Below are 27757 nucleotides of genomic sequence, written 5' to 3'. Positions count from 1 at the left end.
GCATTCTCCCATACCCTTTCAGAGAGGTGAGATATTGCTGTAGCTGCCTTGCCAATACACTGGTCCAGCTCAGCGTCGAAGGAGAAGTTGCTGGTTATGGTGGAACCCAGGTAGACAAAGTCATCTACCACCTCAAGAGTGTGGTCACCAATGCTGATGTGTGGAGTGCTGATGATGTCCTGAGCCAGGATGTTTGTCAGGCTGGTGGTAAGGCTGAACTCTCCGCAGGCTTGGGCAAAATGGTTGATGAGTCTCTGTAGAGCTTCCTCAAGGCTGCATCAACTGCAAACAACATCTCTCAGATAAGGACCTGCCACACTTTTGCCTTGGTGTGGAGATGTGCCTGTTTGAGCAGACCCCCATCGCTCCTTGAATGGAAGTACACACTGTCTTCAGCTGAAGGCATATGAGAGCAACAGGGAGAAGAACATGCCAAATATAGTTGGGGCAAGAACACAGCCCTGTTTCACACTGTTCTTTATAGAGAAGGTGTCCAAGGATGAACCATCATACTAGATGGTGCCGCACATGTTGTCAAGGAAGGACACAATCATCTTGTGAAGCTCAAGTGGGCATAGAAGCATTGTAGTACATTGTTTTTCATTGTAATGCACTTAACAATGCATTGGATTTCTGAATAACATTCTCTTATCTTTGACACAGTGAAACTATCTGGCTATAAGCTTGTCTGTTAAATATTTTCAAAGATACATTATCCCTTGGCTGTTAACATCCCGGCGAGCAGAAAAGGTCATTCAATTTCGAAGAATATTTATAGGACCAGCTGAGCAGCTGTTTCAAATACCAACAGACTGCCAAAATTGAATATATAATTCCAGCAAGGCAATAATGTTGTTTCCCAAACGTCATTGCAGACAGAACATAGGTGCTTCTAATTTTTTTTAAAAAAGCAGGTAATAACTGAAAACAGAACTTGTGTGTAAGATGTGCAGTTCATGTTGAGCACAATAAAAATGTTAAGAGGAGCATTGTCTAGAACATATTGTGGCTTCTATCTATAGTGACAAATAAATGAACGGGCACTTTATCTTTTACCTCTCTAATAGCTAGAAACTGTTACAGAATTATGATGATGTTGGTTTTCTTCTGAGCACTATATTTTTCAGCAGACTTTGAAATTTGTAAGGGAAGGTATTAAAAATCTGGATCATTATCCCAATTTTTGTTTCTGGGCAAGCATGCCCTTTCCCAGGGGGAGTGGAGAGGGACAGTCCCTAGATGGAGAGATGTCTAAGGCAGTGTTTCCCAACCTTTTTTGGGCAAAGGCACACTTGTTTCATGAAAAAAATCTCGAGGCACACCACCATTAGAAAATGTTAAAAAATTTAACTCTGTGCCTATATTGACTACCATATTTTTCGCCCCATAGGACGCACCGCCCCATAAGACGCACCTAATTTTTGGGGGGGAGAATAAAGAAGAAAAAAATTTTCCCCTCCCCAGGCACGGGGCAGGCGCGGGGGAAGCCCAAGCTTCCCCCGACCCCAGCCCCCAGAACAGCCTGATATCCGCAAGCCTAGGGAGCCACACTGGTCTCCCCAGGCTTGCGGAGAGGTGCGTGAAGCCCGGGGGCGCTCTTCAGCGCGCACCAGGCTTCGGGATGCAGGCAGCTCTGCGCTACCCTCCAGAGCCCCGTGCGGCTTCGCGCTGGGATCCGGGGGGTGGCGCGGAGCTGCAAGAAGCCCTGGAGCGCAGGCAGCTTCGCACCACCCTCCGGAGCCCCACGCGGCTTCGCGCCAGGATCCAGAGGGTGGTGCAGAGCTGCAGGAAGCCCTGGAGCCCAGGTAGCTCCGCGCCACCCTCCGGAGCCCCGCGTGGCTTCGCGCCGGGATCCGGGGGGTGGCGCGGAGCTGCAAGAAGCCCTGGAGCGCAGGCAGCTCCGCACCACCCTCCGCAGCCCCGCGCGGCTTCGCGCCGGGATCCGGGGGGTGGCGCGGAGCTGCAAGAAGCCCTGGAGCGCAGGCAGCTCCGTGCCACCCTCCGCAGCCCCGCGCGGCTTCGCACCGGGATCCGGGGGTGGCGCGGAGCTGCAAGAAGCCCTGGAGCGCGGGCAGCTCCGCGCCACCCTCCGCAGCCTCCTACGGAGGGCGCCCCGTGCTCCGCGCTGCTGGCTGCCGCCCGCAAGCCGTGCACGCGGGGGGGAGTTCCCCTGGGCGCGCAAGGCTTGCGGACAGCTGCGCGAAGAACGGGGCGTCCTCCGAAGGACGCCCCGCGCTCCGCGCTGCAGGCTGCCGCCGCAGGCCTTGCGCGCCGGGGGGGGGGGAGTTCCCCCAGGCGCCCAAGGCTTGCGGACAGCTGCGCGAAGCACGGGGCGTCCTCCAAAGGGCGCCCCGCGCTCCAGGCTGCCGCCCGCAAGCCTTGCGCGCCGGGGGGGGGAGTTCCCCCAGGCGCCCAAGGCTTGCGGACAGCTGCGCGAAGCACGGGGCGTCCTCCAAAGGGCGCCCCGCGCTCCGCGCTGCAGGCTGCCGCCCGCAAGCCTTGCGCGCCGGGGGGGGGAGTTCCCCCAGGCGCCCAAGGCTTGCGGACAGCTGCGCGAAGCACGGGGCGTCCTCCAAAGGGCGCCCCGCGCTCCGCGCTGCAGGCTGCCGCCCGCAAGCCTTGCGCGCCGGGGGGGGGGAGTTCCCCCAGGCGCCCAAGACTTGCGGACAGCTGCACGAAGCACGGGGCGTCCTCCAAAGGGCGCTCCGCGCTCCGCGCTGCAGGCTGCCGCCCGCAAGCCTTGCGCGCCGGGGGGGGAGTTCCCCCAGGCGCCCAAGGCTTGCGGACAGCTGCGCGAAGCACGGGCGTCTTCCAAAGGGCGCCCCACGCTCCGCGCTGCAGGCTGCCGCCCGCAAGCCTTGCGCGCCGGGGGGGGGGGGAGTTCCCCCAGGCGCCCAAGGCTTGCGGACAGCTGCGCGAAGCACAGGGCGTCCTCCAAAGGGCGCCCCGCGCTCCGCGCTGCAGGTTCCCGCCCCCCCGCCCCGCTTCGGAGCACCGGGAGAAGCGATCTCCCCGCAGCCCCTTGCTTCAAAAGAGGTCCGGGGGCAGCGCGAAGCGCTTCCCGCTGTCCCCGGACCTCTTTTGAAGCTAGGGCGGTGATGAGAAGCGATCTCGGGCGCCGCGGCGCGCAGGCGCACTGCTCGCTCCTCTTTCCGCGCAGGCGCCTTCTCTCGCTCTTTCGCCTCCTTTTCTTTCTCTCTCGATGGTCCGCCTACAAAGGAGCGAGGGAGGCGCCCGCCATGTTTGGATTTGCATCCAGCAGGAGATGCCGCCGCCGCCCCGCCTCTCCCGCCTCCCTCCCACGGCACACCAGGCAAGGTCTCACGGCACACTGGTGTGCCGCGGAACACCGGTTGGGAAACACTGGTCTAAGGTCTTGGGTTGTTGTGCTGTGATCTAGTGATTTGGGCATGCCTTCCTCAAGGTCTCTATGGGTTAGATTTGGAGGAGGGGAAAGGCAGAGCAGGCTCATGAAAGGTGGAGAGGTCGCATCATACTCCTAATGATTGCTGGATGTCCAGAGATTAAATTCATCCAATTGACTGATTCCAAATCAGATGTCTGGGAGGGGGTTTTAATTGCATCAAAGCTTTTAGGAAATACCAAACTTTTAGTTACATGCAGAGAGCCAGAAAAAGAGAGAGAAAAGAATTGGAATGGGGAAACTATTCAAGATGATTCAAATAAATCTGCTACTTGCAAATCAAATTAAGGGAAGCATCAAATCATCATTACCTAAGAATTTTGTTGATTGCAGTCTCCTTTTCCAAAAGGTTTCTTGCTCTAATGCTGAAAACAGATTTGCGGAGCTGTGAAATGAAAGGAAAAGCAGCTTTACCAATTGTGTATCTTGTCATGGGCCAGAATACTGATCTATTGAGCAGTTCATTTTGTGATGTCAAATGTCCTGCTATGGTGAACAAGGTACCTTTACTTATTTGGAATTTGCACCTCCTATGGAGTCCTACCTTATAATTTTGGACCAACAGTTTTAGGGATACAGTTATGTGAAAAATAAAGATATATTGTGAATATCTATCACTCCTCACAGATTACCCAGATCATTTTAGCTGGCTTAACTGTTTTACATTTCAACACTTGCCTTGCAAAAAAGACTCTACCAGCTTCGTATGCATTATCTGAAAACAGTAGGCTTTTTAACTGAGACTTTGAATGGCAAAATGCACCTGGATACATACATGCAAATATTTCTTAAGACTTGCATAAGAAAGTTTCATTCTACCTTAGATCGGAAGTTGCAAGGTCTGTTTCTATTTGGTGATATTAGAGCTCTCCTATTTTAAAAAATTGCACTGCACTAAACCCAATTCTACGGCCACAGAATCTAACTACTGTTTCTAAAAAAAAAAAAAAATGATAATGAAAGAAGATCTGCAAAAAATTACCAGGATCATAAAACTGCTTAAAGCAACACAGATGGTTTTTAGTAAAAAGGAAAGGCAAAAACACATCTGCCATGTGGATGGCAAGCCAACTCATTTGACAACAACCCAGATGTTGCAGATGACAAAGACGTTTTCAGAAAATCTCTGTCTGAAAACATCACAATTGAAAGCTAGAATATAAGGATGAAGAATACAAGCTTACTTTAAAACAATGTGAAAAATGCAAACGCATCTGGAGAACATAGTAGTCCATTCAAATATCACTCGACATATTATGGTTTATGTCCAGACTTGTGGTGTGCAAAGTTCCACGCATGTAATTCTCCACCAGAAGAAGAGGGGTGGCAATATTTGCAGATCCTTCCTCTCTCTAAAGCTGCTCCAAAGGATTGGGAGAACAGCATAGGATTGGTTGTGGGGGACTAGAAAGGGAAGGGTGAGATGGTGCTGTGCCCCCCATTTCCCAGTGGGAGCCCTTTTATTTGTATAGTGGCATGTCTGCATCTAGCCACACGTTTATGTGCCATTTCCATCTACCATTGCAGAGAGACATTTAAAATATAAATGTCAACGCTATCAATACCAGTCCGTTGTTTAGTCATTCATGTCAATATGAGACTGTAGTTTAGTCTGCACAGAGCTGTGGCTGATCACCAGTACACACAACCCAAGGATACAGCTGCTTATGTTGCATCCAGGTTGATATTTTCCTTACCTCAAGCTGGTGATTTAGATGGAATATCCCCAACGGGATTGTGCAGAAAACCCAAACTGGGGCAGTATCACTCTGCCCCGACGAGGACTTCTCCCAAGTAGCAGAGGAATTCACAATAGTGACTGGCGTAATGTTAAACTCATGCTTAGAACATGGTTAGCAGTTTGTGTGTTCGAACAGAGTAGCACAAGGACTGCGGGTGTCACTGTGGGTTAAACCACAGAGCCTAGGACTTGCCGATCAGAAGGTCGGCACTTCGAATCCCCGTGACGGGGTGAGCTCCCGTTGCTCGGTCCCTGCTACTGCCAACCTAGCAGTTTGAACGCATGTCAAAGTGCAAGTAGATAAATAGGTACCGCTCTGGCGGGAAGGCAAACGGCGTTTCCGTGCGCTGCTTTGGTTCGCCAGAAGCGGCTTAGTCATGCTGGCCACATGACCCGGAAGCTGTACGCCGGCTTCCTCGCCCAATAAAGTGAGATGAGCGCCACAACCCCAGAGTCGGCCACGACTGGACCTAATGGCCAGGGGTCCCTTTACCTTTACAGAGTAGCACATCACTGTATACGACTGGATGACATAAAACAGCTCTCACTGGTGTCAGATGTCTTTGGAGTTGTTCAAGAAGTTACTGGTGGATTTGTGAAAACCTTATCAGGGGCTTCTGATTTTGTGTGGCATGGATCATCTCACCTAATTGTATTCATTCCTTTTAGACTGGTTCCACTTGCAAGTGTGACAAACTATGCATTGTATTTGGCCAACAGCATCAATGCGCAAGAATGGCAGCCACAAATGGTGCACTGTGGTGTTTTTTCTTAATGGCAACTATTTTTCTCACCCTGCCCCCAAGAATGGAAAAATGTAATGTCCAGCACGTTTTCGATAAAACCAATGGAAGCTGCTGCAACCATAGATAGCAGCTAAAGTAATGATTAAGAAAACAAAATGGAAATAAATGGAAATAATGAAATTGATAGGAGAGGAGTGAATGCAATTTTAGTGAATGAATAACAAAGCAAAAGTAAGGATCATGAATGAAATCAAATGGAGTAATCAGCTGATTTCCCCCTGGCATGTACCATACTTATTCAGACATTATGTTGTACAGTAAGTCTTATATACCTATGTATTCATTGCACTTATGCTTCTATTATCCATATAATATTACTGTTTTTAATGTAATCAGTCACAAAGTGAATGACTGAGTGAATGTTAGCTCCGCTTAACTGCTTAAAGCTATTGATGGCTATCTTAAATAAACAGGAGGTGAGCTACCTTCCAGCGGTCTTCCAGAAAGGACAACAGCATCCTGATAAGGCTGGAGATCCCTGTAATCATGATGTCAGCTTGCCTGTCATGCAACTTTGGACAGAGTAAAGAGAGAAAGAGGCTCGGTGGACTGAACTAGAGGGAAGAAAACTATGAGAACTTTGGATAAAGAGAAACCTTTGGGCAAAAACGTCTGCAGCACCTCTGTGCATTCATTTTGGAGAAAATGAAAACTCGTGAGATGTTGGAATAAAGAAAGGGGGCACAATTCTCCAAAAGACCCTAGGGCCACCATAGTTAGAAACCTGCTTTTGCTCAACTCCTAAACAGCTCTTCTTTATTTTCTAGGTTCTCTGATTTGCGTTGGAGGAAATATAGATAGCATGCACAAAGGAAGCTACAGCTGTCAGCATAATTTTTGTGGTTGATTTCAGTGTTGTGTGTTTGATTAACATCTCCCACAACTCATGCTTGTTTGTTCTACTGTGCACACAGTCAAATATTCAGGCTTTTTAAAAAGTTATTATTTCAAATCTGTGTTAGAGGGGAGAGATTTTGGAGAATGTCGGTGCATTTAAACGGGAGGTTGCTATGGTAATGGTAACTATAGAAAGCCAGAATCAGTAGCAAAATGCAACCTAATGTTCTACCCACATGGGCAAATTTCTCACTGAGTATACGTAACCATCTTACACTGAGTCAGCCCAGGCACTGCCCAACTTTGTCTGGCAACAAAGGCATTCAGCAAAAATCTCTCCCACATCTATCTGACAAGAGACTCAACCTATGCATGGGGAATCTGTGCTCCTTGGCATGGTACTGCAATCACCTAGACAGCATTTGGTCAGATGTGCTATTATTTCCCCCCTGTTCTTCAGGTCCTGTATGAAAGCATAACTGTATGGAGCGTAACTATTTGCTTGCAAAATGTGTTGATGGGAGACTGCTGCATGGTATGTGTGGACACAACACCAGATACCCATCTCTTCCCTACACTGGGATGTCATCATGGAGTTGTTAATATTCAGAATCGTAACAGAGCTTTAAAAGGAAACCCCAAATTAGCATCAATCAAAAGTCTAGGGTCATAATCTTTTTGTGACGTTGGACAATCAAGGTTCTATGTGCTTGTACAACTTTAGTTTATGATAGATATGGATGACGCATATATTGCTGCTTACCTTCTGGTCAATGTATTTGTTGTCTTCAATTGCCAACCTTTTAGAATGGTCACATGAGGAGGAGGAAGCTGATGGAAGCCTTCTCAGTAAACAAGTTGTGTCTTGCTGCTGCCGATCAATAAATTGCTTCATAAAGCTTTCCCTTAAGAGTAAAAAAAGGAGAGAGAAGGCTTTGAGGCAAAGCTCCTGGTTCACTTTGTTCATAATTTGATAGTATCTGAAAAAATCCTGAATAGTCCATATGCTAGTACAAAAGATAAAATGAAAACGATACAAGGCATATTATACATAATGGATTTTGATTTGATCACTGAAGTAACATTAAATTTGTATGTAGCTACATGATTCTCTAAAAAAACCTTATGTTCTTCTTTAACTGTGTTTTCCTTTAAATATTTATCATTTGTTTTGCACTTTATCTTTCTGTCTGATTCTGCTATGTTCTAAATTCCAAGTTTTAAAATCTCTGATATAATCCATAGAAAACACCCTTTCTCAAGAAGAAAAAAAAAAATACATTTCAGCAGGAATTCAAAGAACACGTTTATAAAAAAGGGTTTTGTTAGACCATAGTTTGCATCAGCCAGATTCTGGTTTTCAATTTGCTTGTTACAGCCATTTACTTGGCTGTATTTTGTTCTAATGGGACAGAAGCATAGCTAACGCCCCCATTTATTTATTTATTTCATAAAATTTAAATGCCGCTTGATTGTGAAAAACAAATCCCAAAGTAGTTTACAAAATATATTTCAATTATGTCTTTCCTAACATTCTAATCATATAAAGCAGAATGTTTAAGCCTGTCACAAAGCCATAGCGTAATTGCGGGTAATTATTAATGCAACTTCTAAACATGAAATTTCAGATAAATGTGTTTATATTGTGCAGGGATTACTATAGTATTTGGCAATAATTTTAAAAGACAATAGATGTGCTGTTCTAGCTTTCTTGTTAATTGAAGACTCTTCACTCCTTTGGAAACAAAACAGATACCCTTTCTAGGTCGGTTCACGGTACAGATAATGCACTGGTAACGGGCAAACAAGCAAAAAAGGGAAAAAGAAAGAAAATGAGTATAGGCAAAATATATGTGTATATGGTTAGGAGAGAGAAACAAAGAAACAAGATGCGTCAGTATGGTTAAAGGGACCAAAATGTGATGTCTGTGATTCAGGTATTAAGTGTTTTGCAGCCATTTTATACTCATTTTTGGTGAAGGGGGGGGGGGCTATTTGGGGAATTGCATTGGCCCCAAACCACCTTAATTTGGCCTTGTGGAACGGGATCGATTTCACTTTTTAAAAATAAAATAAAAAAAAACACACATTGGAGAAGAGAATCTAAAGAAAACTTTGAACCCATCTTAAAACACTTTTCACATTGCCAAGCACTTAAAGAGAACTGAAAAGCGAAACTACCTTATTTTGGGGACTGTAAAATCCGAAGGGAGCTTGGAGATTTTTACCATTTGAGGTCTGTTAGGGAATTTTTCAAAGATCCGTAGGCGCAGTGGGAGCTTTTCCTTGGTATCTGCATTTGCCTCACTTTGCTTCAGCTAAATAAACACACACACACATAAACAAGATTAAATAAACCAGGAACCAAGTCTTGCTTTCCCCCCGCCCAAAGAGCAGCAAATGCAATCAATGGAAGAAACACAAGGTGGCAGTAAAGAACTACAGTTGCGACTTCTGTTTTGACATTAATTTCTGAGTGTTTCAGAACTACATGCACAGTTAAAACTGTAAAAAGTCCTTTTCTTTAAAGATTTAAAATGCAAAGAGTGTTGCAGTAAATATTTGTATTTCCTTTGTGTAGTTTTTCACAGTTCTCTCACACTCTACAAGGAAAACATACTTCCCTCCCTCTTATTAGACCTGTCAGTTGTAGATAAGTGAAATGTTGTATATATCAGTGGTTCCCAATTCTTTTGGCACGGTGACCCACAAGTCCAAACTGACTTCATACGGTGACCCATCATTACACTGTCAGGTGGATTTTGGACATTAGGTCTTTACCAGCTGTCAGTTTCTTGCATTTCAACTGCAAGTTTGCCTATTTTATAACCATTACTTGAGACGCCCAAGCAAAAATTTGCTTAAAGCTTTATTAATGTGGAATTTGTTTAAATATTTGAAGTACTTACAAGGTTACTCATAGTTTTATACAGTGGTACCTCAGGTTACATACGCTTCAGGTTACATACGCTTCAGGATACAGACTCCACTAACCCAGAAATAGTGCTTCAGGTTAAGAACTTTGCTTCAGGATGAGAACACAAATTGTGCTCTGGCGGTGCAGCAGCAGCGGGAGGCCCCATTAGCTAAAGTGATGCTTCAGGTTAAGAACAGTTTCAGGTTAAGTACAGACCTCCGGAACGAATTAAGTACTTAACCTGAGGTACCACTGTATATGGGAATGTAAGAACAGCTACCATCTGATGGAAGGATATTGCTTCCCAAGTTATAAAAACAAAGTTATGCAAGCAGTGTATAATGAACTATGAATATTTTTAAATTGCTTTATTCACAAGAAAGTCCGTTCTGGCAAGTATCAGTGGAATAGCCAAGCTTGCATATTGCCAACAAAGTAGATCAATGCAGGGCTTGATGGTTGTCCGACATAATCTCAGATCATTATTAATACACAGGGGTAAATATATTATTTCTTATTTCATCCAAGTAAACTTCAACTCACCTTTGGCTTAACTATTCACTAATCCTGGTGACAGATTTGGCGATGGTTTGCCACAAGGTCCCTTTGGCCTCTGCACATCAGGAGCGAGCTATAATAGTCTTTCAATTTCTTACATGAGCACCTTGTGGAGAACTGTCCACGGCCCACAGGTTGAAAAACACTGGTATGTATCACATGCTTAGCCAATGAGAAAAGATAATGTCTGACTGCACAATATAGATGCTTGGCAAACCGTATTTTATTCTTCGTGTGCCTCCTCCGCAAGAGGTCTGAAGGGTGGCAACATAAGAACAGGTCTTTTCTGTGGTGGCTCCCTGCTTGTGGAATGCTATCCCCAGGGAAGCTTGCCTGGGCGCCTTTGTTACATATCTTTAGGCACCAGGAAAAAACATCCCTCTTCTCCAAGTCCTTTAGCTAATTAAACAATCAGTTCAATTTTAATTTTAAATTTTAAAAAACCAGACTTTTAAACTGAAGGGTATTTTTTGTTGTTTGTTTTTATGGGATGTCCTGTTGTGTTTTTATATTGTAAACTGCCCTGTGATCTTTGGGTGTAGGGCAGTTAATAATAATAATAATAATAATAATAATAATAATAATAATAGGACTAGGTTTGTCTCCAAAGACAGTCCTCATGTAGAGAGAAGTCACTAAATTCTTAGCAGACCAAGCAATCTAGCACTGGAATTCCTTGCTGATCCTTAGGGAAATGCCACTCCCTGCTAATAAAATAGAAGACAATATAGGTGGCTCAGAATTTCAACTTCTGCCACTCAAGGACAAAGTAATTGCTATACCAGCTAATTCTGGAGTATATTTGGGGAAGAAAATGGGGTTGGAAGGAGGTAAAAGACAAAACAGCACATGCAGAAGAAGACTAGAAAAGAATAGTGGGTCCTTTGCTATTAGATTAGGTAAAGGTAAAGGGACCCCGACCATTAGGTCCAGTCGTGGATGACTCTGGGGTTGCGGTGCTCATCTCGCTTTATTGGCTGAGGGAGCCGGCGTACAACTTCCGGGTCATGTGACCAGCATGGCCAAGCCACTTCTGGCAAAAGCAACACACGGAAATGCTGTTTACCTTCCCGCCGGAGCGGTACCTATTTATCTGCTTGCACTTTGACGTGCTTTCGAACTACTAGGTTGGCAGGAGCTGGGACCGAGCAACAGGAGCTCACCCCATCACGGTGATTTGAAATGCCGACCTTCTGATCGACAAGCCCTAGGCTCTGTGGTTTAACCCACAGCAGTTAGTAAACCACTAAGCAGGTTCCCCAGACAATCCTACTGAAATGCCTCTAAACAGGTCCCTAGACAATTGTGCTCAGAAGCCTAAAGAAAGGGTAACCCACCCAGGGGGTCCATGGCACCATTCACATAACAAAAATGACCATAGAAATATCTTTTTTCTTTTCTTTTCAAAAGTAGGGGCTCTATGGCTTGACTTTTGAAAAACCGGGAGTCCACTGTACTTAGTAAGTGGGAACCACTGCTCTATGGGCATTGATGGGAAAACTCCTTCCTTAAACAAACACTGATGGCTGGTGGCAACTAGCTAGAGACACACCCCATGTGTTTGGGCATCGGTTGGAAAGAAACGGTTGTTTTGGCAGAATGTAGCTAATAAAGGAGAAGGAAGTCTTAGCACACCCCCAGGCCAAAGGCAGAAGCTATCTTCTTCAGGGATGACAACTTGTTATTTTAAAACATAGCCCTTTATGGTAATGATTGCTTACTTCCCCACACTCACCATGCATATTTGTAAATAAAAACAGGTATCCCAGTGTTATAAGAATTTTAAGGTCTTATATATAGAAAGTAGATGTTCATAAATGTACCAAGCAAACACATACAAATATGTAAACCACATGTCTGAAACACACAGAAAAGTCCTGAAACCATTTTCTCTCTCCCAAAATGACCTCAAATATTTCTCTGCAAGGTCGAAGGAAATGGGAAATCTCCCCATTGTCTTTTTCACAAATCCTGTTTTAAGGGCACATTTAAGATCTGAATAGGGTGTGAGCCTGTGACCTGGATTCAGGAATTGAGTAGTTATCATAAGAAAAGAGTGGCCAGGATACCCAGGTAATCCCATCAGGTAACCTGGCAGACAGGAAGAAATAACACACCCAGATTTCCGCCCCTTCTCTGATGTATTAAGTGGGTGGTCTTGGGCCACACCCCTTCTGTGATGTATGTATGATGTTTCTGGGGGTGGTCTTGGACTTCAGGGCGGGCAATTTAAAATGTCTTTATAAGGGGTTGCGCACATGGCTCGGGGTCCCCCCTCCTGTGTGTGTGTGTGGGGGGGGAGCACCCTGTTGCAACAGCTTTAATAAAGATCAGGCTTACTACCTGCTTTGCTTCTCAATATTCTCTGGTTGGTCTCTGTTATTTTCATCTACCGATAGAAAACCTACAAAAGGACTCTAGATGGGCTCTTGGGTACCCCATAAGGGAAAAGGAGCAGTTTTCCCCTCATAACACCAGAAATGCCCCAAGGTTCCAGCAACCCCACATCAGAAGGAAACCTAACCTAGCCAAAGGCTGCCCCCTAAAACTTTCAATCACTTGGGAAAGTGGGGCAGCCACCGAACTATATACTGTAATTAGATTTCAGCACAATCACCAGGACATCTGATGGAGAACATCTAATCACAGATAAGGGCTTGAGGGTGTCTGAAGGGCAGGCACTTGCTCCCGCTCTCAGCCTCCCATGTGGAAGGATAATGACCTCCGAATAGCTATCGCTGCTGCAAACAAAGGGCCCCATGCACCGAAAACACTTTTGAGTTTGAGTATAAACAAAGGGTGCAGATTAATGATAGTGTAGCGCGCTGAGGGAAAGGAGTCCTTTAAGGGCATTGCAAGGGCCACAATTATGTTCAACCTTATCTTTGCTAATGAATTCCGAGGGCGGAAGCAGCATAGTAATGAGAACGGCTTGATAATAGATCGGGGGGATGCTGCAAACACCTGCGAGAATCAAAACCAGAGCGGTGGTTTGAAGATCACAAAGCAGCAGCGGCAAAAAGGTTCTTTTAACCAAAAAACAACAACTGCACAGTAGTATTTGGGTGGTGGGGGAAGGGAAGACATCTGGCATGCACTGAAGAAAGGAACATGACTTGAAAGGAGCTGGGAAAACCCGTACAGCAAGCAGTTGAGGTGGAAGCATTGGGCAGGGAGACAGGCTTGGCAAAAAAGTTTTACGAAAAGGCAAATAGAAGGTAAGTTTGCACCGTTTAACATTCATATTCTAGTAGCAGCCCAACAGCTCTGGGGCTCTTGGCAATGCGGGAGGACATAAAACAATTTGCAATGGCTGCAGCTGGACCCAGGGAACCAAAATGGCCTGGAGCTCCACGTGCCCAAGGGAGCTTTGGGCATTTTTCTGTCTTGAATAGGAGTCCAGCACATTACATGGCAAGGCTGAGAAAAATGTGAAAAGCAGGTATCTGTAGTATGGCTGTTGAGGGCTGCTGCTCAAAGAGTCAAACATTTTAGCGTGCATATAGCTGAAGGAGCTGGGCCATCGACTTCTGAATGCCACTTTAAGGCACAGAAACATGGGATTAAGTGTACTGGGGAGTTAGGACTGTAAATCACGGACATACAATGAGTGAGCCTGAGGGGAAAACAGAATATAGAATTGTGCATCATTAGGGTAGTGCAGAACTATGCAGACTCGATAAATAGTTGAAGAGGAGCTTTTGAATGCTAATATAAAGATAGCTTCTGAAAGAAGGTGAGAGTGAGAGATAGCTGCACGCTAAAATTTAATAAGTCATGGCTAAACCTAGAATGGGGACGCGGGTGGCGCTGTGGGTTAAACCACAGAGGCTAGGACTTGCCGATCTGAATGTTGGTGGTTCGAATCCCTGCGACGGGGTGAGCTCCCGTTGCTCAGTCCCTGCTCCTGCCAACCTAGCAGTTCGAAAGTACGTTAAAGTGCAAGTAGATAAATAGGTACCACTCCGGCGGGAAGGTAAATGGCGTTTCTGTGCACTGCTCTGGTTCGCCAGAAGTGGCTTAGTCATGCTGGCCACATGACCCGGAAGCTGGCCAATAAAGCTGGCCAATAAAGCGAGATGAGCGCTGCAACCCCAGAGTTGGCCACGACTGGACCTAATGGTCAGGGGTCCCTTTACCTTTACCTTTAAACCTAGAATGAATAGCTCATTTTGGGGGGCTTTCTTCCCACTACTTGATGATGATGATGAATCACACAGTCACTGTGGCAGCCTAAGAGATGGGGCAATCTTGTCCTTCATAGAAATGTGATACCACAAAGTGTCTGAATGAGAGCCACTGTTTAGAAGACATCCCCAACGACAGCATAATAGAAAGGTGTTGACAGACTTTCATATGAGCAAAAAAGAGAGGGAGAAATTAACATTTATTTTGGAGCCTTGTAGCTAAAGAGAGGAGCACCGGCAAGGGGTTACATAAAGACATCTTGTGGAAAAGAACATAGTGATTAATAACATGTTAAAAAAATATTCTAAACTCAAAGCCATTCTGCAGTACATCTCAACTTCCGCCGTGCTGAGATAATGCTACCTACTGGGCAAAGCAAGGCATTTAACTTCACTTAGTGACTCCAAACACGTTTTGGGGTAATATTTCCTCTGCATGACACACACCTTCTTCAACCTTCGCATTGTTCCATTTATAGAAAATGCTCAAACTGTTCTACCCTCCCAGCCCACAATGGCACCTGAAGTCAAAACTGACCCCAATTCTATATCTATTTATCTATCTATCATCTATCTATCTACTATCTATCTATCATCTATCTATCTATCATCTATCTATCTATCTATCTATCTATCTATCTATCTATCTATCTATCTATCATCTATCTATCTATCATCTATCTATCTATCTATCTATCTATCTATCTATCATCTATCATCTATCTATCTATCACTTCCCACCACCAATAATTTCTTCTTTTGCACTCCATGTATACTCTAAACGAGTTGACGTCTACTGTTTCAATGCCCTTACGTATGTGTGTAATTTGAGGGAGTTCAGTTGGAAAACAACCCTGTATCTCAGGATGTGTTTAACAAGGGAAAAATAGCAACAGGTGCCTCAGGAACTTTGGCTAGTGGGAGAGGGATATGAATACCCGGGATCAGGGTGGTCAGCAACATTTGACACCCTCCCCCTTTAGCCCTTGTGCTACCTTCCCAAATCCAGGTATGCGAGGTGCTGGACTTCTGACAGATTCCTCCCTCCTCCTTCCCAAAGCCTAGTTAGTGCTTTCCCAGTTTTGGGAAGAAGATGGGAGGGTTCTAGGACCCTGCCAGAGCCTTTGCCTCCTTCCTAAAGCCCAGTGCCTCAGTTATCCGGCTTTGGGAAGGCAGTGTGAGGGCTGGGGGGAGCTCTTAAATTTGGCGTCGCTTCCCCACCCGCTGGGGTTCCAGCACTCTTGCGGCCCCCTTGGTCTGAGAGATAATGGCACCACAATTTTAAAAGGATGTTGACAATTTGGCATGTGTGCAGAGGAGGGTGACCAAGATGATTAAGGGTCTGGAAACTAAGCCTTATGAGGAACGCTTGAAGGAGTTGGGTTTGTTTAGCCTGGAAAAGAGAAAACTGAGAGGAGTTATGATAGCCATCTTCAGATATCTTAAGGGCTGTCACATGGAGGAGGGAGCAGGCTTGTTTTCTCCTGCTCTGGAGGGTAGAACCTCAAGTTGTAAGAAAGGAGATTCCGACTAAACTTTCAGAAAAAGTTTCTGACAGTCAGAGGTGTTTGGCAGTGGAACAGACTCCCACAAGAGGTGGTGGACACTCCTTACTTAGAGGTTTCTAAGCAGAGGTTGGCTGGCCATCTGAGATTCATGGTTTGCAAGGGGTTGGACTAGATGACCCTCGGGTCCCTTCCAACTCTAAGTTTCTAAGATTTTATGATTCTAAGTAATCCTCGCCTTCTTTTCAGAATGTCCAAGTGGCTGCGAGAGGAAAGTGGTGATGGATTTTTTTCTTCACCTAACTGGTCTTAGGATCCAAATCTCTACGGAGGTTGAACAAGGAGAAATATATGACTTAATAACAAAATAACTACTTTATATTGACATAGCAATTTAAGTCTAACTATTCAGAACAAGGACTCGAAGGGGGAAGTGCACAAGTAAGGCAGGTATTAATGCTGGAGGGGGTCATTAAGAACCCCAGTGCTTGAGGCAATACTTCCTAATATGGTTTCATATTTTTTCTACATTAAATTTGAGTCACTGGCAAATAAATATCTTTGTTAAATGATGCTTTTACTGGAATTAAGGCTCTTTCTGTGCTGAGGGAGAGAGGGGGCAGAGGAGGGCTGGATAGCTGCAAGCTGAATTGAGCCAGGGACCTGATTGTGATATAGAAATTTAATCAATTAATTATTGAATGAATGAATAAATAAATAAATAATGTCCGAGTTATGTTTGTTGCTATTTGAACAGAGCTATGGGGGACGCGGGTGGCGCTGTGGTCTAAAACACTGAGCCTCTTGGGCTTGCTGATCAGAAGGTCAGCAGTTCGAATCCCTGTGACGGGATGAGAGCCAGTGTGGTGTAGTGGTTAAGAGTGGTAGACTCGTAATCTGGTGAACTGGGTTTGCATCCCCGCTCCTCCATGTGCAGCTGCTGGGTGACCTTGGGCTAGTCACACTTCTTTGAAGTCTCTCAGCCCCACTCACCTCACAGAGTGTTTGTTGTGGGGGAGGAAGGGAAAGGAGAATGTTAGCTGCTTTGAGACTCCTTCGGGTAGTGATAAAGCAGGATATCAAATCCAAACTCTTCTTCTTCTCCCGTTGCTCTGTCCCAGCTCCTGCCAACCTAACAGTTCAAAACCACGCCAAAAGTGCAAGTAGATAAATAGGTACTGCTCTGGCAGGAAGGTAAACGGCGTTTCCGTGAGCTGTTCTGGTTTCACCAGAAGTGGCTTACTCATGCTGGCCACATGACCCGGAAAAACTGTCTGCGGACAAATGTTGGCTCCCTTGGCCAGTAAAATGAGATGACCCCGGGTCGTTCGCAACTGAACTTAAACAGTCAGGGGTCCTTTACCTTTACCTTTATGCACCTATGCATGAAATACTCACTGCAATCCTAGATACTCACTAGGGATTAAGAGATTGTTTCTGTAAAGTTTTGCAATCCTAAAAATTGCTACACACCTCACCGTCTATTTAACTAGCCTAAGGACCATTACAATGGAGTGAATTTTGTAATCTTCATACTACATAACTTGTATGAGAGAGGATTTTATGAGATTACTGCATTGTGTGTAGCTATATTTGAATTCACGGTGGCTTCCTTTTGCTAACTAAACTAAGCCTGATACCTATCAGTCTTGCCAGTTGTTAAAACACACACACACACACACACACACACACACACTATTTGCAAGGATCAAATATATAATGGAAAGTTGTCGTCCCCCCTCCTTTGACACTTTCTTTTTTGGGTATTTCCTATTTGAAACTGCTTGAAGTATAGTCCTCCAGATAGCCATGCTTGGTAGCAGCTATGTGATTATGTTTAAAAATACACCCACGGAACATACTCAGTGCTACAGAAGAAATATTATATAAAAAGATGGGGTTATCCCAAAGTCATTCACCTCAGGATACATTGCAATGAATGAATTGCAACCGAGAATGAGATCCGTATGCAGCTCAGCCTCTGGACACTTCCTGCAAATGTACCTTGAAACTTCTGTAAAATCTCCAAGGATAAATAAACTTATTATTACCTAGTTTCGGGCATTTTAATGCTATATGCTGGTGAAAGAGAGCAATAGGAGAGGAAAAAAAAGATGAAAAAGCAAACACACATTCCAAATTGCAGCACTGCAAAACCATTCTACTTTCTCAGTGCATAATCAACTAACACACCCACTTTTGCTGTATCCTGTATAATGTGGCCAATGGGAATTTGAGCATCTCACCGTAGGGGCCACGCACAAGGACCAGATGTGTATAGAGCAAACTCCTACCACTTTGGGAGATATGAATACATTATCCCTCCCTTCCCACATTTCACAACTTGTATGAAAAGAAGAAACAGGAGTCACTAGCGTCTGCTTTGTTTACGCTTGTTTGTAACACCAGAAACTACCCATATGTAGATACTGTGGGAGGAAGCCAATTGTGTTGTAGTAACCAGAAGAAATTTGACGCCCTAATGTTTCAGTTCGGCCTCTCCTCAGCAATTCAACATGATTGGTGGCAACAGATGAAAGTCTCCAGCTGATGTGTTAATAGATTAGCAAGTCAGATATACCAAAATGAGAATTAATTGAACAGATCTCTTGGCAAATTGGGAGGGGGGGCGGTTATAAAGTGCCGGTGTGCTGCCTGTTGATGGCAGACCCTGAAAAGTGCCTCTACCATGAAACAAAAGGGCATAAATCATTTCATACAAATATGTAGCCTTCACAGAAGCTCATCTCAATGAGGATGGTCAGTAGTAGAGGAATCCTGCATGCAAAGAAATACATGTGGTAAGAGGTAGGAAAAAGTAGTCTGAACTTTTTCTTTTTAAAAAAATGCTTTGTAAGTCCAAAAGCATAGCCAATAAAAGTCTGATCTGATTTAAAGCAAGACAGTCATTCTCAACTGTGGTGGGCATGGCTTTGAGATGCATTTCCTGAATTCTGAGGCATTGCCTTTGAGGGAAGACAAGATGTGTTGATAACACTTTTGTCTCCCATTAGATTATCTCTTGGTTCATATAAAGTATTGTCTGACAGTTGCCACTTGTGTTTGGACAGGGCTTTGAGGCTTAAGTCATGTGTTTGGGTTAAATAGAGTAAGCCTGTGGAATTATCAGATACATTACAGTATGCACATTTCTGGAGTTTGTTGTTGTTTCACTATAAGCTAGTAAAGGAGACATATAAAACACATTACGCCACGCATGTCTGCCCACATAGAATCATAGAATTGTAGAGTTGGAATGTGGTAGTTGTTTCTCAGGCTCCCATAACGCATGAAATAATCCACCTTGCTGTCCTCCTTCAAGCTCCCCTTCAGTTCTTCAAAAACCTGGCAGGATGTGAACTACAGCTAAGCTACAATTTCTCAGAAGACGTTGCTCTGATAAAATTTCCGAGATGTTTCTTTTTCGTCATTCCTTTGAAAAGAAGGCTGCTTAGTAGAATTTGCTCCAAATGTTGTCCATAATTTTTCTGGGTTGGCCGTCATTTCCATGTTCTGGAATGCATTCAACGAGGGACAGTGAGGAGGGTGCAAAAGGATGGCCAGGATGCCAACACAGTTGTTGTTGCTGCCACTTACAGTTGTGTGGTGGGAAGGGGTAACTTGGTGAAAAAAGATAGACATTGTGCTACGGCCAGTGCTAATAGTAAGACCTGCCCCAATAAACTATTGGGAGAATTTCACCTCCCCATGGAGAAAACCAATGTGGTGAAATCGTTCCCCCAATTTCTTTGCCCTCAAGTAGGATGGTGAATTTTGAGAAGCTGTTTGCACAAAGGTTACGGTGAAAGGTAAAGGACCCCTGGACGGATAAGCCCAGTCAAATTTGACAACGGGGTGCGGTGCTGGTGTTTGTCCGCAGACAGATTTCCGGGTCATGTGGCCAGCATAACTAAACTGCTTCTAGCACAATGGGACACCATGACGAAAACCAGAGTGCACAGAAACGCCGTTTACCTTCCTGCAACAGCGGTACCTGTTTATCTATTTGCACTTGCGTGCATTTGAACTGCTAGGTTGGGAGAAGCTGGGACAAAGCTACAGGAGCTCATCCCATTCTGCAGATTCGAACTGCTGACCTAATGATCTTCAAGCCCAAAAGGCTTGGTGGTTTAGACCACAGTACCACCTGCATCCCAAAGCTCTAATATGGACACTCAACTGGTTTGGGGTGCTAAGTCCATTTCGCTTATTTAGCTAGCCATAATGCAATAATACCAGGTACTGTAAATCGGGTCCTCCCTTAAAGAGGGCACGTATTGCGTTGAGACCTGGAAAACCGACACCCTGTGTTGTGGGTGGTATGATTGGTCAGCCACAACACCCGACTGGTAGGTCCCTCAAAGCTGGGTACAATCTGGCCAATGGGACACAGTTCAAACTGTTCGAGGAATCTATTTATGCCCATGCACATGACCCAAAGCTTCCTCTTTCGGCACGTGCATTCAGAACACCCTCCCACCTCTCCCTACATTTAGGGCTTTGCGCTTGACCTTGCTATGCTGGGGACAGGGGCATGGCAGGAATTTTCCCCATTTGGCTGATTGGCTGTTGCCATTTGGGTTTTGCCTGCCACATACCAAATCGTCACAACGTGTAAGGTTGTGGATAGGCTCTGGTTCAGGTGATAGGGATGGGAGAACGCTCTCGCCATCCCTATGTGAAGGGTATTCCGTTAAAGGAATCCAGGGACTCGATGGTTTGGTCAACCCCTGAGAGGGGGTTGTGCCCGTGCCTGAGTCCAGGGGGACATTTGGGTGGTGGAGATAGCCCGTTCCTGGCTTTCCGCTTATCCAGGTGTTCACCCTTGGCTGACCTATGCTGGAACCCTGGGTCAGCGCTACCTGCATGGCAGGGAGCTGGTCGAACCAGAGCCTATGCAACCAGTCACATTCTATAATCAATAAAGTTGTGGCCTAAATGCTGCCAAAAACCAAAACCAAAATTTTGAGTCAAGTGTGAATTTATTTAGGGGGGAGGTTTCTGGGTCTGAACACGCAATGTCTAGTCTCTGTGGAAGCTAAGTATTATTCATGTGGCACTATCAGCATACACCACACTTTCCTGAAAAACATTAAGTAAGCAACAGGCCCTTCCCTCAAGGAGTTTGCAGTCTCACACATTATTTAAAATATTATTATTTTTTAAGGGAAATAGAATATAAGTACGTCTGGGCTTAAAATCAGACAAAATATCAACATAACATTTAAGAATTAATAAATGGAAAGCGTACAGCTGAAAAACATACAAGTCTAGTGGCTCGCAAAATGTCTCTGTTGCCCGTTCCCTTCTTATCAAATAACATCAGAATCAAGTTAGGAAGGAAAGGGGAAAAGTGAAGAGCTGCTTGTGACATTTTGATTGGTGGTGTTTTGCCCTGAAATACACTGCTTATGCTACTAGCCTAGAGGGTATCTCATTCTGCCAGGACTCACATGTTATTTTTAGAGCAAAATAGAATGTAGCACATTTCAGGAATTTTAAACTACCTTCAAGGCACTGGTTGAACTTTCGCAGACATCTTGTTTGTATTAGTGAAGAGAAACAAACTGTAAAATTACTTCCCTACGAAATACCGGTAGGTATGCATTGCGTATTTTAATTAGAAACAGCTTTTAGCACAACAATTTCCTCTTTGCTAAAGAGTCCAATGATATTTTTTTAAGGATACATGTACTAGCAAATGCTGAAAGCTTGATATGAAATCAGAATTTGCTTTTGGCTTCTTAGCTGTTCTTCCTGGAGTAATGGAGAGATGGAGGTCAGTGTGTGTGTTGGTGGGGAAGGGATAATGGAAGATAAATACTCCACCCATATATAATTATGAATGTGTTTATCATGTAGTTATGTAAGGCAGTTTTCCATTTTAATAATACTCAGTATATTCATTTTAGTACACAGTACTAGGACTAGCAGCATCTTAAAAAACAGAGACATCACCTTGCCAACAAAGGTCTGCATAGTAAAAGCTATGGTTTTCCCAGTAATGATGTATGGAAGTGAAAGCTGGACCATAAAGAAGGCTGATCACCGAAGAATTGATGCATTTGAATTCTGGTGCTGGAGGAGACTCTTGAGAGTCCCATGGACTGCAAGAAGATCAAACCTCTCCATTCTTCAGGAAATCAGCCCTGAGTGCTCACTGGAAGGACACATCCTGAAGCTGAGGCTCAATACTTTGGCCACCTCATGAGAAGAGAAGACTCCCTGGAAAAGACCCTGATGTTGGGAAAGATGGAGGACACAAGGAGAAGGCAGCCCACTAACCATATTCCCACCCACCTATATGTTCATCAGGCAAAAGGTAGAGGTCAGTGATGGAGTGATACCTGCATCACTCTGGCTTGGTTAGAGGCCAACTGGCTTAGCTGGGATAGTTGGGTGGAGGAGCCCCTCTGCCTAATCAAGTGCCCCCCCGCCCCCACCAGCCTGGCATAAGGGTGCTTTGGATTGCTCTGCCCTTATTGAATTTGCCATTTTTACCTTTAAGTGTGATTTGTTTCCAGTGCAAAAACATCCTGGTGAATAAATTAAAGCCCAGAAAATTTAAATTTGTGGCATATAGGATAGGTTTAGCAAGAAAACGCTTAAAGAACAAGAAAATAGGAAGCTGTGGTCTCACGTAGTGTCTTCATTTACTCTATATACAATCACATAAAAAATCCAGCAGCAGCAGCAGCAGCAGCAGCAGCAGGAATGTCTAGCAGCATTTATAAAAATAGCATGTTCTTTCACTAGCTTTTTAAAATATATATATAAAAAAGCAGTGTAAAAGAACATTTTTTATCTAACGCTATTATGGCTTTTTGCACTGCCATCAGAAACCACATACAACAACAATTGAAAGAGCAACAGCAAATCTCTTATACTGATCTCTGCACGTATTTTAACACCTGGAGAGTGTTTTAATGAAATGACAAAGTGCCAGGGTTGAGGCCAGGAAGGGAAGAGAATATCATTATTATAAATGTAGAAATACTTAAGAGTTCATGTTCCATACTGTCAGCCTGAGTTTTTGGACACCTACAGTAGCAAAAGTAGGATATTTGGTACTTCCCAAGTATGTAATGAAAAGAAATTATTCTTTTAAAAAACATGTTGCAGTTCTTTCCGCCCTAATAAATCTGTATGTTTTGCTTTAATTTTGCAGCTTCTATCCAGAAGAGCATTACTCGTGTGCACAAATTGATAGTTTATAGAGAAGTGCTCTTTAAACACTCATTTACATTTTGAGTTGGGCATAATAGTGTTGTTTTGGAAGATTCGGCCATATATGGCCTAAACTCAGCATTTCTTGGGCAGCTTTGCTTCCCATAAATTATCATGCTCTTAGAACAATGGATGTAGGAGCGCTATTCAATGTTTGCCCACATTGTAGAAAAGCATCCTGGAAGAGGCACAACAATAGCATCGCAACTTATATTGTGAGAGGGAAGACTATAATGTTTCCAAAGCCATTCAGACTGTGTTGAATGCCTTCAGGCTGCTTTCAAGGTTGAGCAAAGAATTGTGAGGGGCTCCATGTCCTGAAAAGTGCTTAATTATCATGAATAATTATTAGCAAAAGCTTACACCCAGGGGTAGCCAAGAAGTGTGTAACTCTACCACTAAGATAAGAGGTAGGCTTGCCATGCATAAAATTATTTTCCATATCATTGAGTTCCAAAGCAACTCATTTGCTTCACTGACTTCATACACTGAGAATGTAATATTATACATGATTGAGCGTGAGTAATTCCCACTAAATTCAGTTTGGGCTTATTTCCTAGGTAGTAGGATACAGTGGTACCTTGGGTTAGGTACTGAATTCGTTCCGGAGGTCTGTTCTTAAACTGTTCTTAACCTGAAGCACCATTTTAGCTAATGGGGCCTCCTGCTGCCGCCGCGCCGCCGGAGCACGATTTCTGTTCTCATCCTGAAGCAAAGTTCTTAACCTGAGGTACTATTTCTGGGTTAGCGGAGTCTGTAACCTGACGCATATGTAACCTGAAGCGTATGTAACCCGAGGTACCACTGTATAGGATTACAGCCTGAAGAGGAAATAGCATAGATCTCCATGGGATGGCAGAGCACACTTCTAACTCTTTGGATAGGTTGTGATATGGGTGGAAGTGAGCCTGTCTAATAGTTGCTTTTGTCTGTATGTCTCTTCATCCTCTTTACCTTGATTCTCATGGAGGAGGATCAAGGAACGGAGCAAAGGGCATCAGAGGAAGAAACACAGATATACAAGCAGGGCTCTTTTCCTTTTCAACCGGAACTCAGTTCCGGAACCTCTCAGGTGGGCGCCATTGCCATTATAAGAGAACCAGGGAGGCGTTCAAGGTGAGTTTCGGCACCTCTTTTTCTAGAAAAATATTCCTCTCTTTCACTCTCAGCCAGTTTCCTTTGTCTGCCTGTCTGCCATCTGAAAGCAGTGGGGCCTGTTTATTAAAGATTTTTGTAGTTTCGCAAACTTCAGGTCACCTCTGAGCCTGTTTATATATTCCTTGTTTTTCCTCCGTGGCCTCCATTGGGCTGCCTGGTTGTTGGCATTCACGAAATGAGTTTGCTATTTAGAGGGAGTGAAATATCGAATGGGTATAGTTGGGAGGCACATTATTATTGATGGCTGTGGTGCGCTTTCACCTGCTGTGACATTGCACTGGTGAACAGAGCCTCATGCTCAATCCTACACAATGCTGGAGCACAGAATAATTACAAGCCAATTTTCAACGTGGTACAATAATCAGGAAAGCAAAGAAAGCAATCATTAGACTTTAAAAGATAACAGCAGTAGTGGGGAAAGGCAGGTTTGTAGCATCTTAACTTTGTTTGAGGGTGAAAACCCCCCCAAATTTATTAGCCAAATGGGGCAAACTGTTCCCCGACGCACATGAACACAGAGAAAAATGACAGGTACACGATTTGGTGACAGGCAGAGCTTTTCATTCATTTCAAACAATACATTTGCAGCAAATATTCAAGCCCTCTGAGGAAACGTATGGTCATAGGTAGCATAGCACATCAGTTGCAAAATTGTTTTCAGTAATGAACATCTGCAGTCGAGTCATAAATATGCAGTGGGAAGAGAGAGATTGGCAGATGTGTGAAGTTGTGAGAGGGAACTGATCTCTCCCAAGAGAATATTCCTTTGAAAGCATAAACTGAACAGAATGTGAGATGCAGGAATCATAAAGGAACAGAAGAGCTAGATTATGACTCAGGAGATCTGGGGAACCCTTCCCAGTTTTATTAAGGGTTTTCTATAGGACACAGGAATGATTTCATGGTTTTTATCCATGCATTCCAAATGCTTAAGTCTGCTCAGAAAACCCCCACCCCACCCCAGCACCTACAGGTTAGGCTAGAGTGTCTATGTATGATGAAAGGTTTGGGGAAGGGTTAGTGTTTGTGAACTCTTTAGAGTAAATTGAGTAGGACAAAATGGTGTCAGTAAGTGTCCCACTTATATTGCGATCACTTTATAACTAATAGTGCAATCCTACGTATGTCTGGACATTTCTCTAGTTTGACCATGTTATGAAGGTAATGGTAAAGGGACCCCTGACCATTAGGTCCAGTCGTGACCGACTCTGGGGTTGCGGTGCTCATCTCGCTTTAATGGTCGAGGGAGCCAGCGTACAGCTTCCGGGTCATGTGGCCAAGATGACTAAGCCGCTCTGGTGAACCAGAGCAGCACACGGAAATGCTGTTTACCATCCCACTGGAGCGGTACCTATTTATCTACTTGCACTTTGACGTGCTTTTGAACTGCTAGGTGGGCAGGAGCTGGGACTGAGCAACGGGAGATCACCCCGTCGTGGGGATTTGAACCGACGACCTTCTGATCGGCAAGTCCTAGGCTCTGTGGTTTAACCCACAGCGCCACCTGCATCCCTGCATGTTATGAAGACAGACAGGCAAACTTTCTATGTGTGGTAGGAGTAAGTAAGATTTGCCATATATTTTCCATCCAGAACACAATGTCCAGGAGCAGCCAGCATAATGGAGGAAAGCCATTCAAACAGCGGTGTTGCTGTCATTTATGGGGCACAGTGCAGGGGCGAGGTTGAGGCTGTGTAAAATCAACCTGGCGATCTCACAAGAGCATTGCCTTCTTGCTGTCCCTGAAACCATCTAGGTATGTGGCAGCAATGCCGCAGCTCAGAAGGTGGCTCTGTAGCAGCACCACACCATGCCCCCCCCCCCCAAATCCTGCAAACGTTTTGGCATACAGCAAGCATATGTAGAAACCATGTCCAGCAGAGGGCAGTCTGAAGTTGGTTGGGCAGCATCCCATTCTGCCCAATGGAGCAGCCTCCAGTGAGGTCTACCACCTTTTAATATCTGTGTTTCTTTACCCCACTATACAGAGTTTTCTCAATATCCCCCAACAGGGGTGCCAACTTGAATAAAATAATCAATCACAAGGCACACACATGCCATTTGAAGGGCAATGTCCATCAACCTGGGGAGGGGGGCTATCACCTTCAAATATTTTATTGAGGGGATGAAGGGACCTCAGCCCCTAGGAGTTGACTCCTATGTCCCCCAACCCCTGTCAATTCTGCCTTCTGCATTTCAGAGCTCTCTAGGACAAACCCCAATGTCTTGTAGACAATGTACTCTCTGACGCACATTGGGTACAAGATGCAGTATCTTTTCAGCCGGCTCCATGGCCCTTTAAGAATACAGAATCTCTGCAAATGTTGACACTCATTATCATGCAATGTTTCCATTCCATTCCTATTACAGTCCTCTTGAGGCTTCCAGCCAAAATAAGGCCAGCTATAATATTAGCAACAGGCGTGTTTTCTCTTTCAACTGACGAAGACTTCAGCTGAACTCTTTTAATTTTAATGAAATATTTTGTGTGCTTTTCTCTAAAAGGAAATGAGGTCCTAAAAAGTGAGTTAAAAACCAATAAGACGCCGACCACAAACTCCTCTCCTGGGGATATAAACTCCAAAGTGTGCAATTCTGTTCCTATTAAGTCAATATGAATTTCTCCAATGATTTCAACAAAATAAAATAAAATAATCACCATGAAACATCATTATTTGCTTTCCTGTTTGTAACAGATATTCACAAAGCTTCTACAATATAAGTTACTTGCATTTTTGTAGGTCGAATAATATGGAGGTATATAAATGTGATAAATAAATAAGTAAATGGAAAAAAAAATCTTCCCACAGAGAATGAGATCAGATATATTGCTAATTTTGTCAGTAAAGTGAAAGACTACAGTCATGATTTTTGAATGAATTTCTTACATTTTTCATATCAGATTCATAAATACCACTATGCAATTGAAATCAACTTCCCAAGATTGTGAAATCAGCATTTGTGAAAGAAAAGTCTTCACCATTTATGGAGGATAAATGTCAGAAAACACAGTATATACATATATATATAGATAGAGAGAGAGAGAGAGATTAGAAAATGGCTTACTTAAAAAAGCAAAGCAAAGCTGGATGCTGCAGAAATGGACTATGACCACAGCCACATCTTGGTTTTGTGAACTGCTTGTGCTAGGCTGAGGCTGAACTCCTCTACTTATGTGAAAGTAAGGTAAAGGTAAAGGGACCCCTGACCATTAGGTCCAGTCGTGACCTTCCCCCTGTAGCGGTACCTATTTATCTACTTGCACTTTGACATGCTTTCGAACTGCTAGGTTGGCAGGAGCTGAGACAGAGCAACGGGAGCTCACCCCATTGTGGGGATTCGAACCATCAACCTTCTGATCGGCAAGTCCTAGGCTCTGTGGTTTAACCCACAGCGC

At 44.4% G+C, this 27757-nt stretch overlaps 1 protein-coding gene across 5 annotated transcripts in view; it reads right to left on the bottom strand.

The window, feature by feature from the left end:
- The window catches only part of NALCN (sodium leak channel, non-selective), a 191095-nt gene that overhangs the window by 34052 nt on the left and 129286 nt on the right, over positions 1-27757 (bottom strand). For 3 of the 5 annotated variants that reach the window (XM_077927683.1, XM_028728202.2, XM_028728203.2), the window contains 4 exons: positions 8990-9126; positions 7572-7713; positions 6397-6483; positions 3736-3809 (listed from right to left, as the gene is read on the bottom strand). In XM_077927683.1, coding sequence (XP_077783809.1) covers positions 3736-3809; positions 6397-6483; positions 7572-7713; positions 8990-9126 — 440 coding nt within the window. The remainder of the gene's footprint in view (positions 1-3735; positions 3810-6396; positions 6484-7571; positions 7714-8989; positions 9127-27757) is intronic. The other 2 variants (XM_028728204.2, XM_028728205.2) reach the window with 1 other exon arrangement.

The sequence above is a fragment of the Podarcis muralis genome, chromosome 4 (assembly GCF_964188315.1).
Source record: "Podarcis muralis chromosome 4, rPodMur119.hap1.1, whole genome shotgun sequence".
Lineage (NCBI taxonomy): Eukaryota > Metazoa > Chordata > Lepidosauria > Squamata > Lacertidae > Podarcis > Podarcis muralis.
This window is presented reverse-complemented; position numbering and strand designations above follow the sequence as displayed.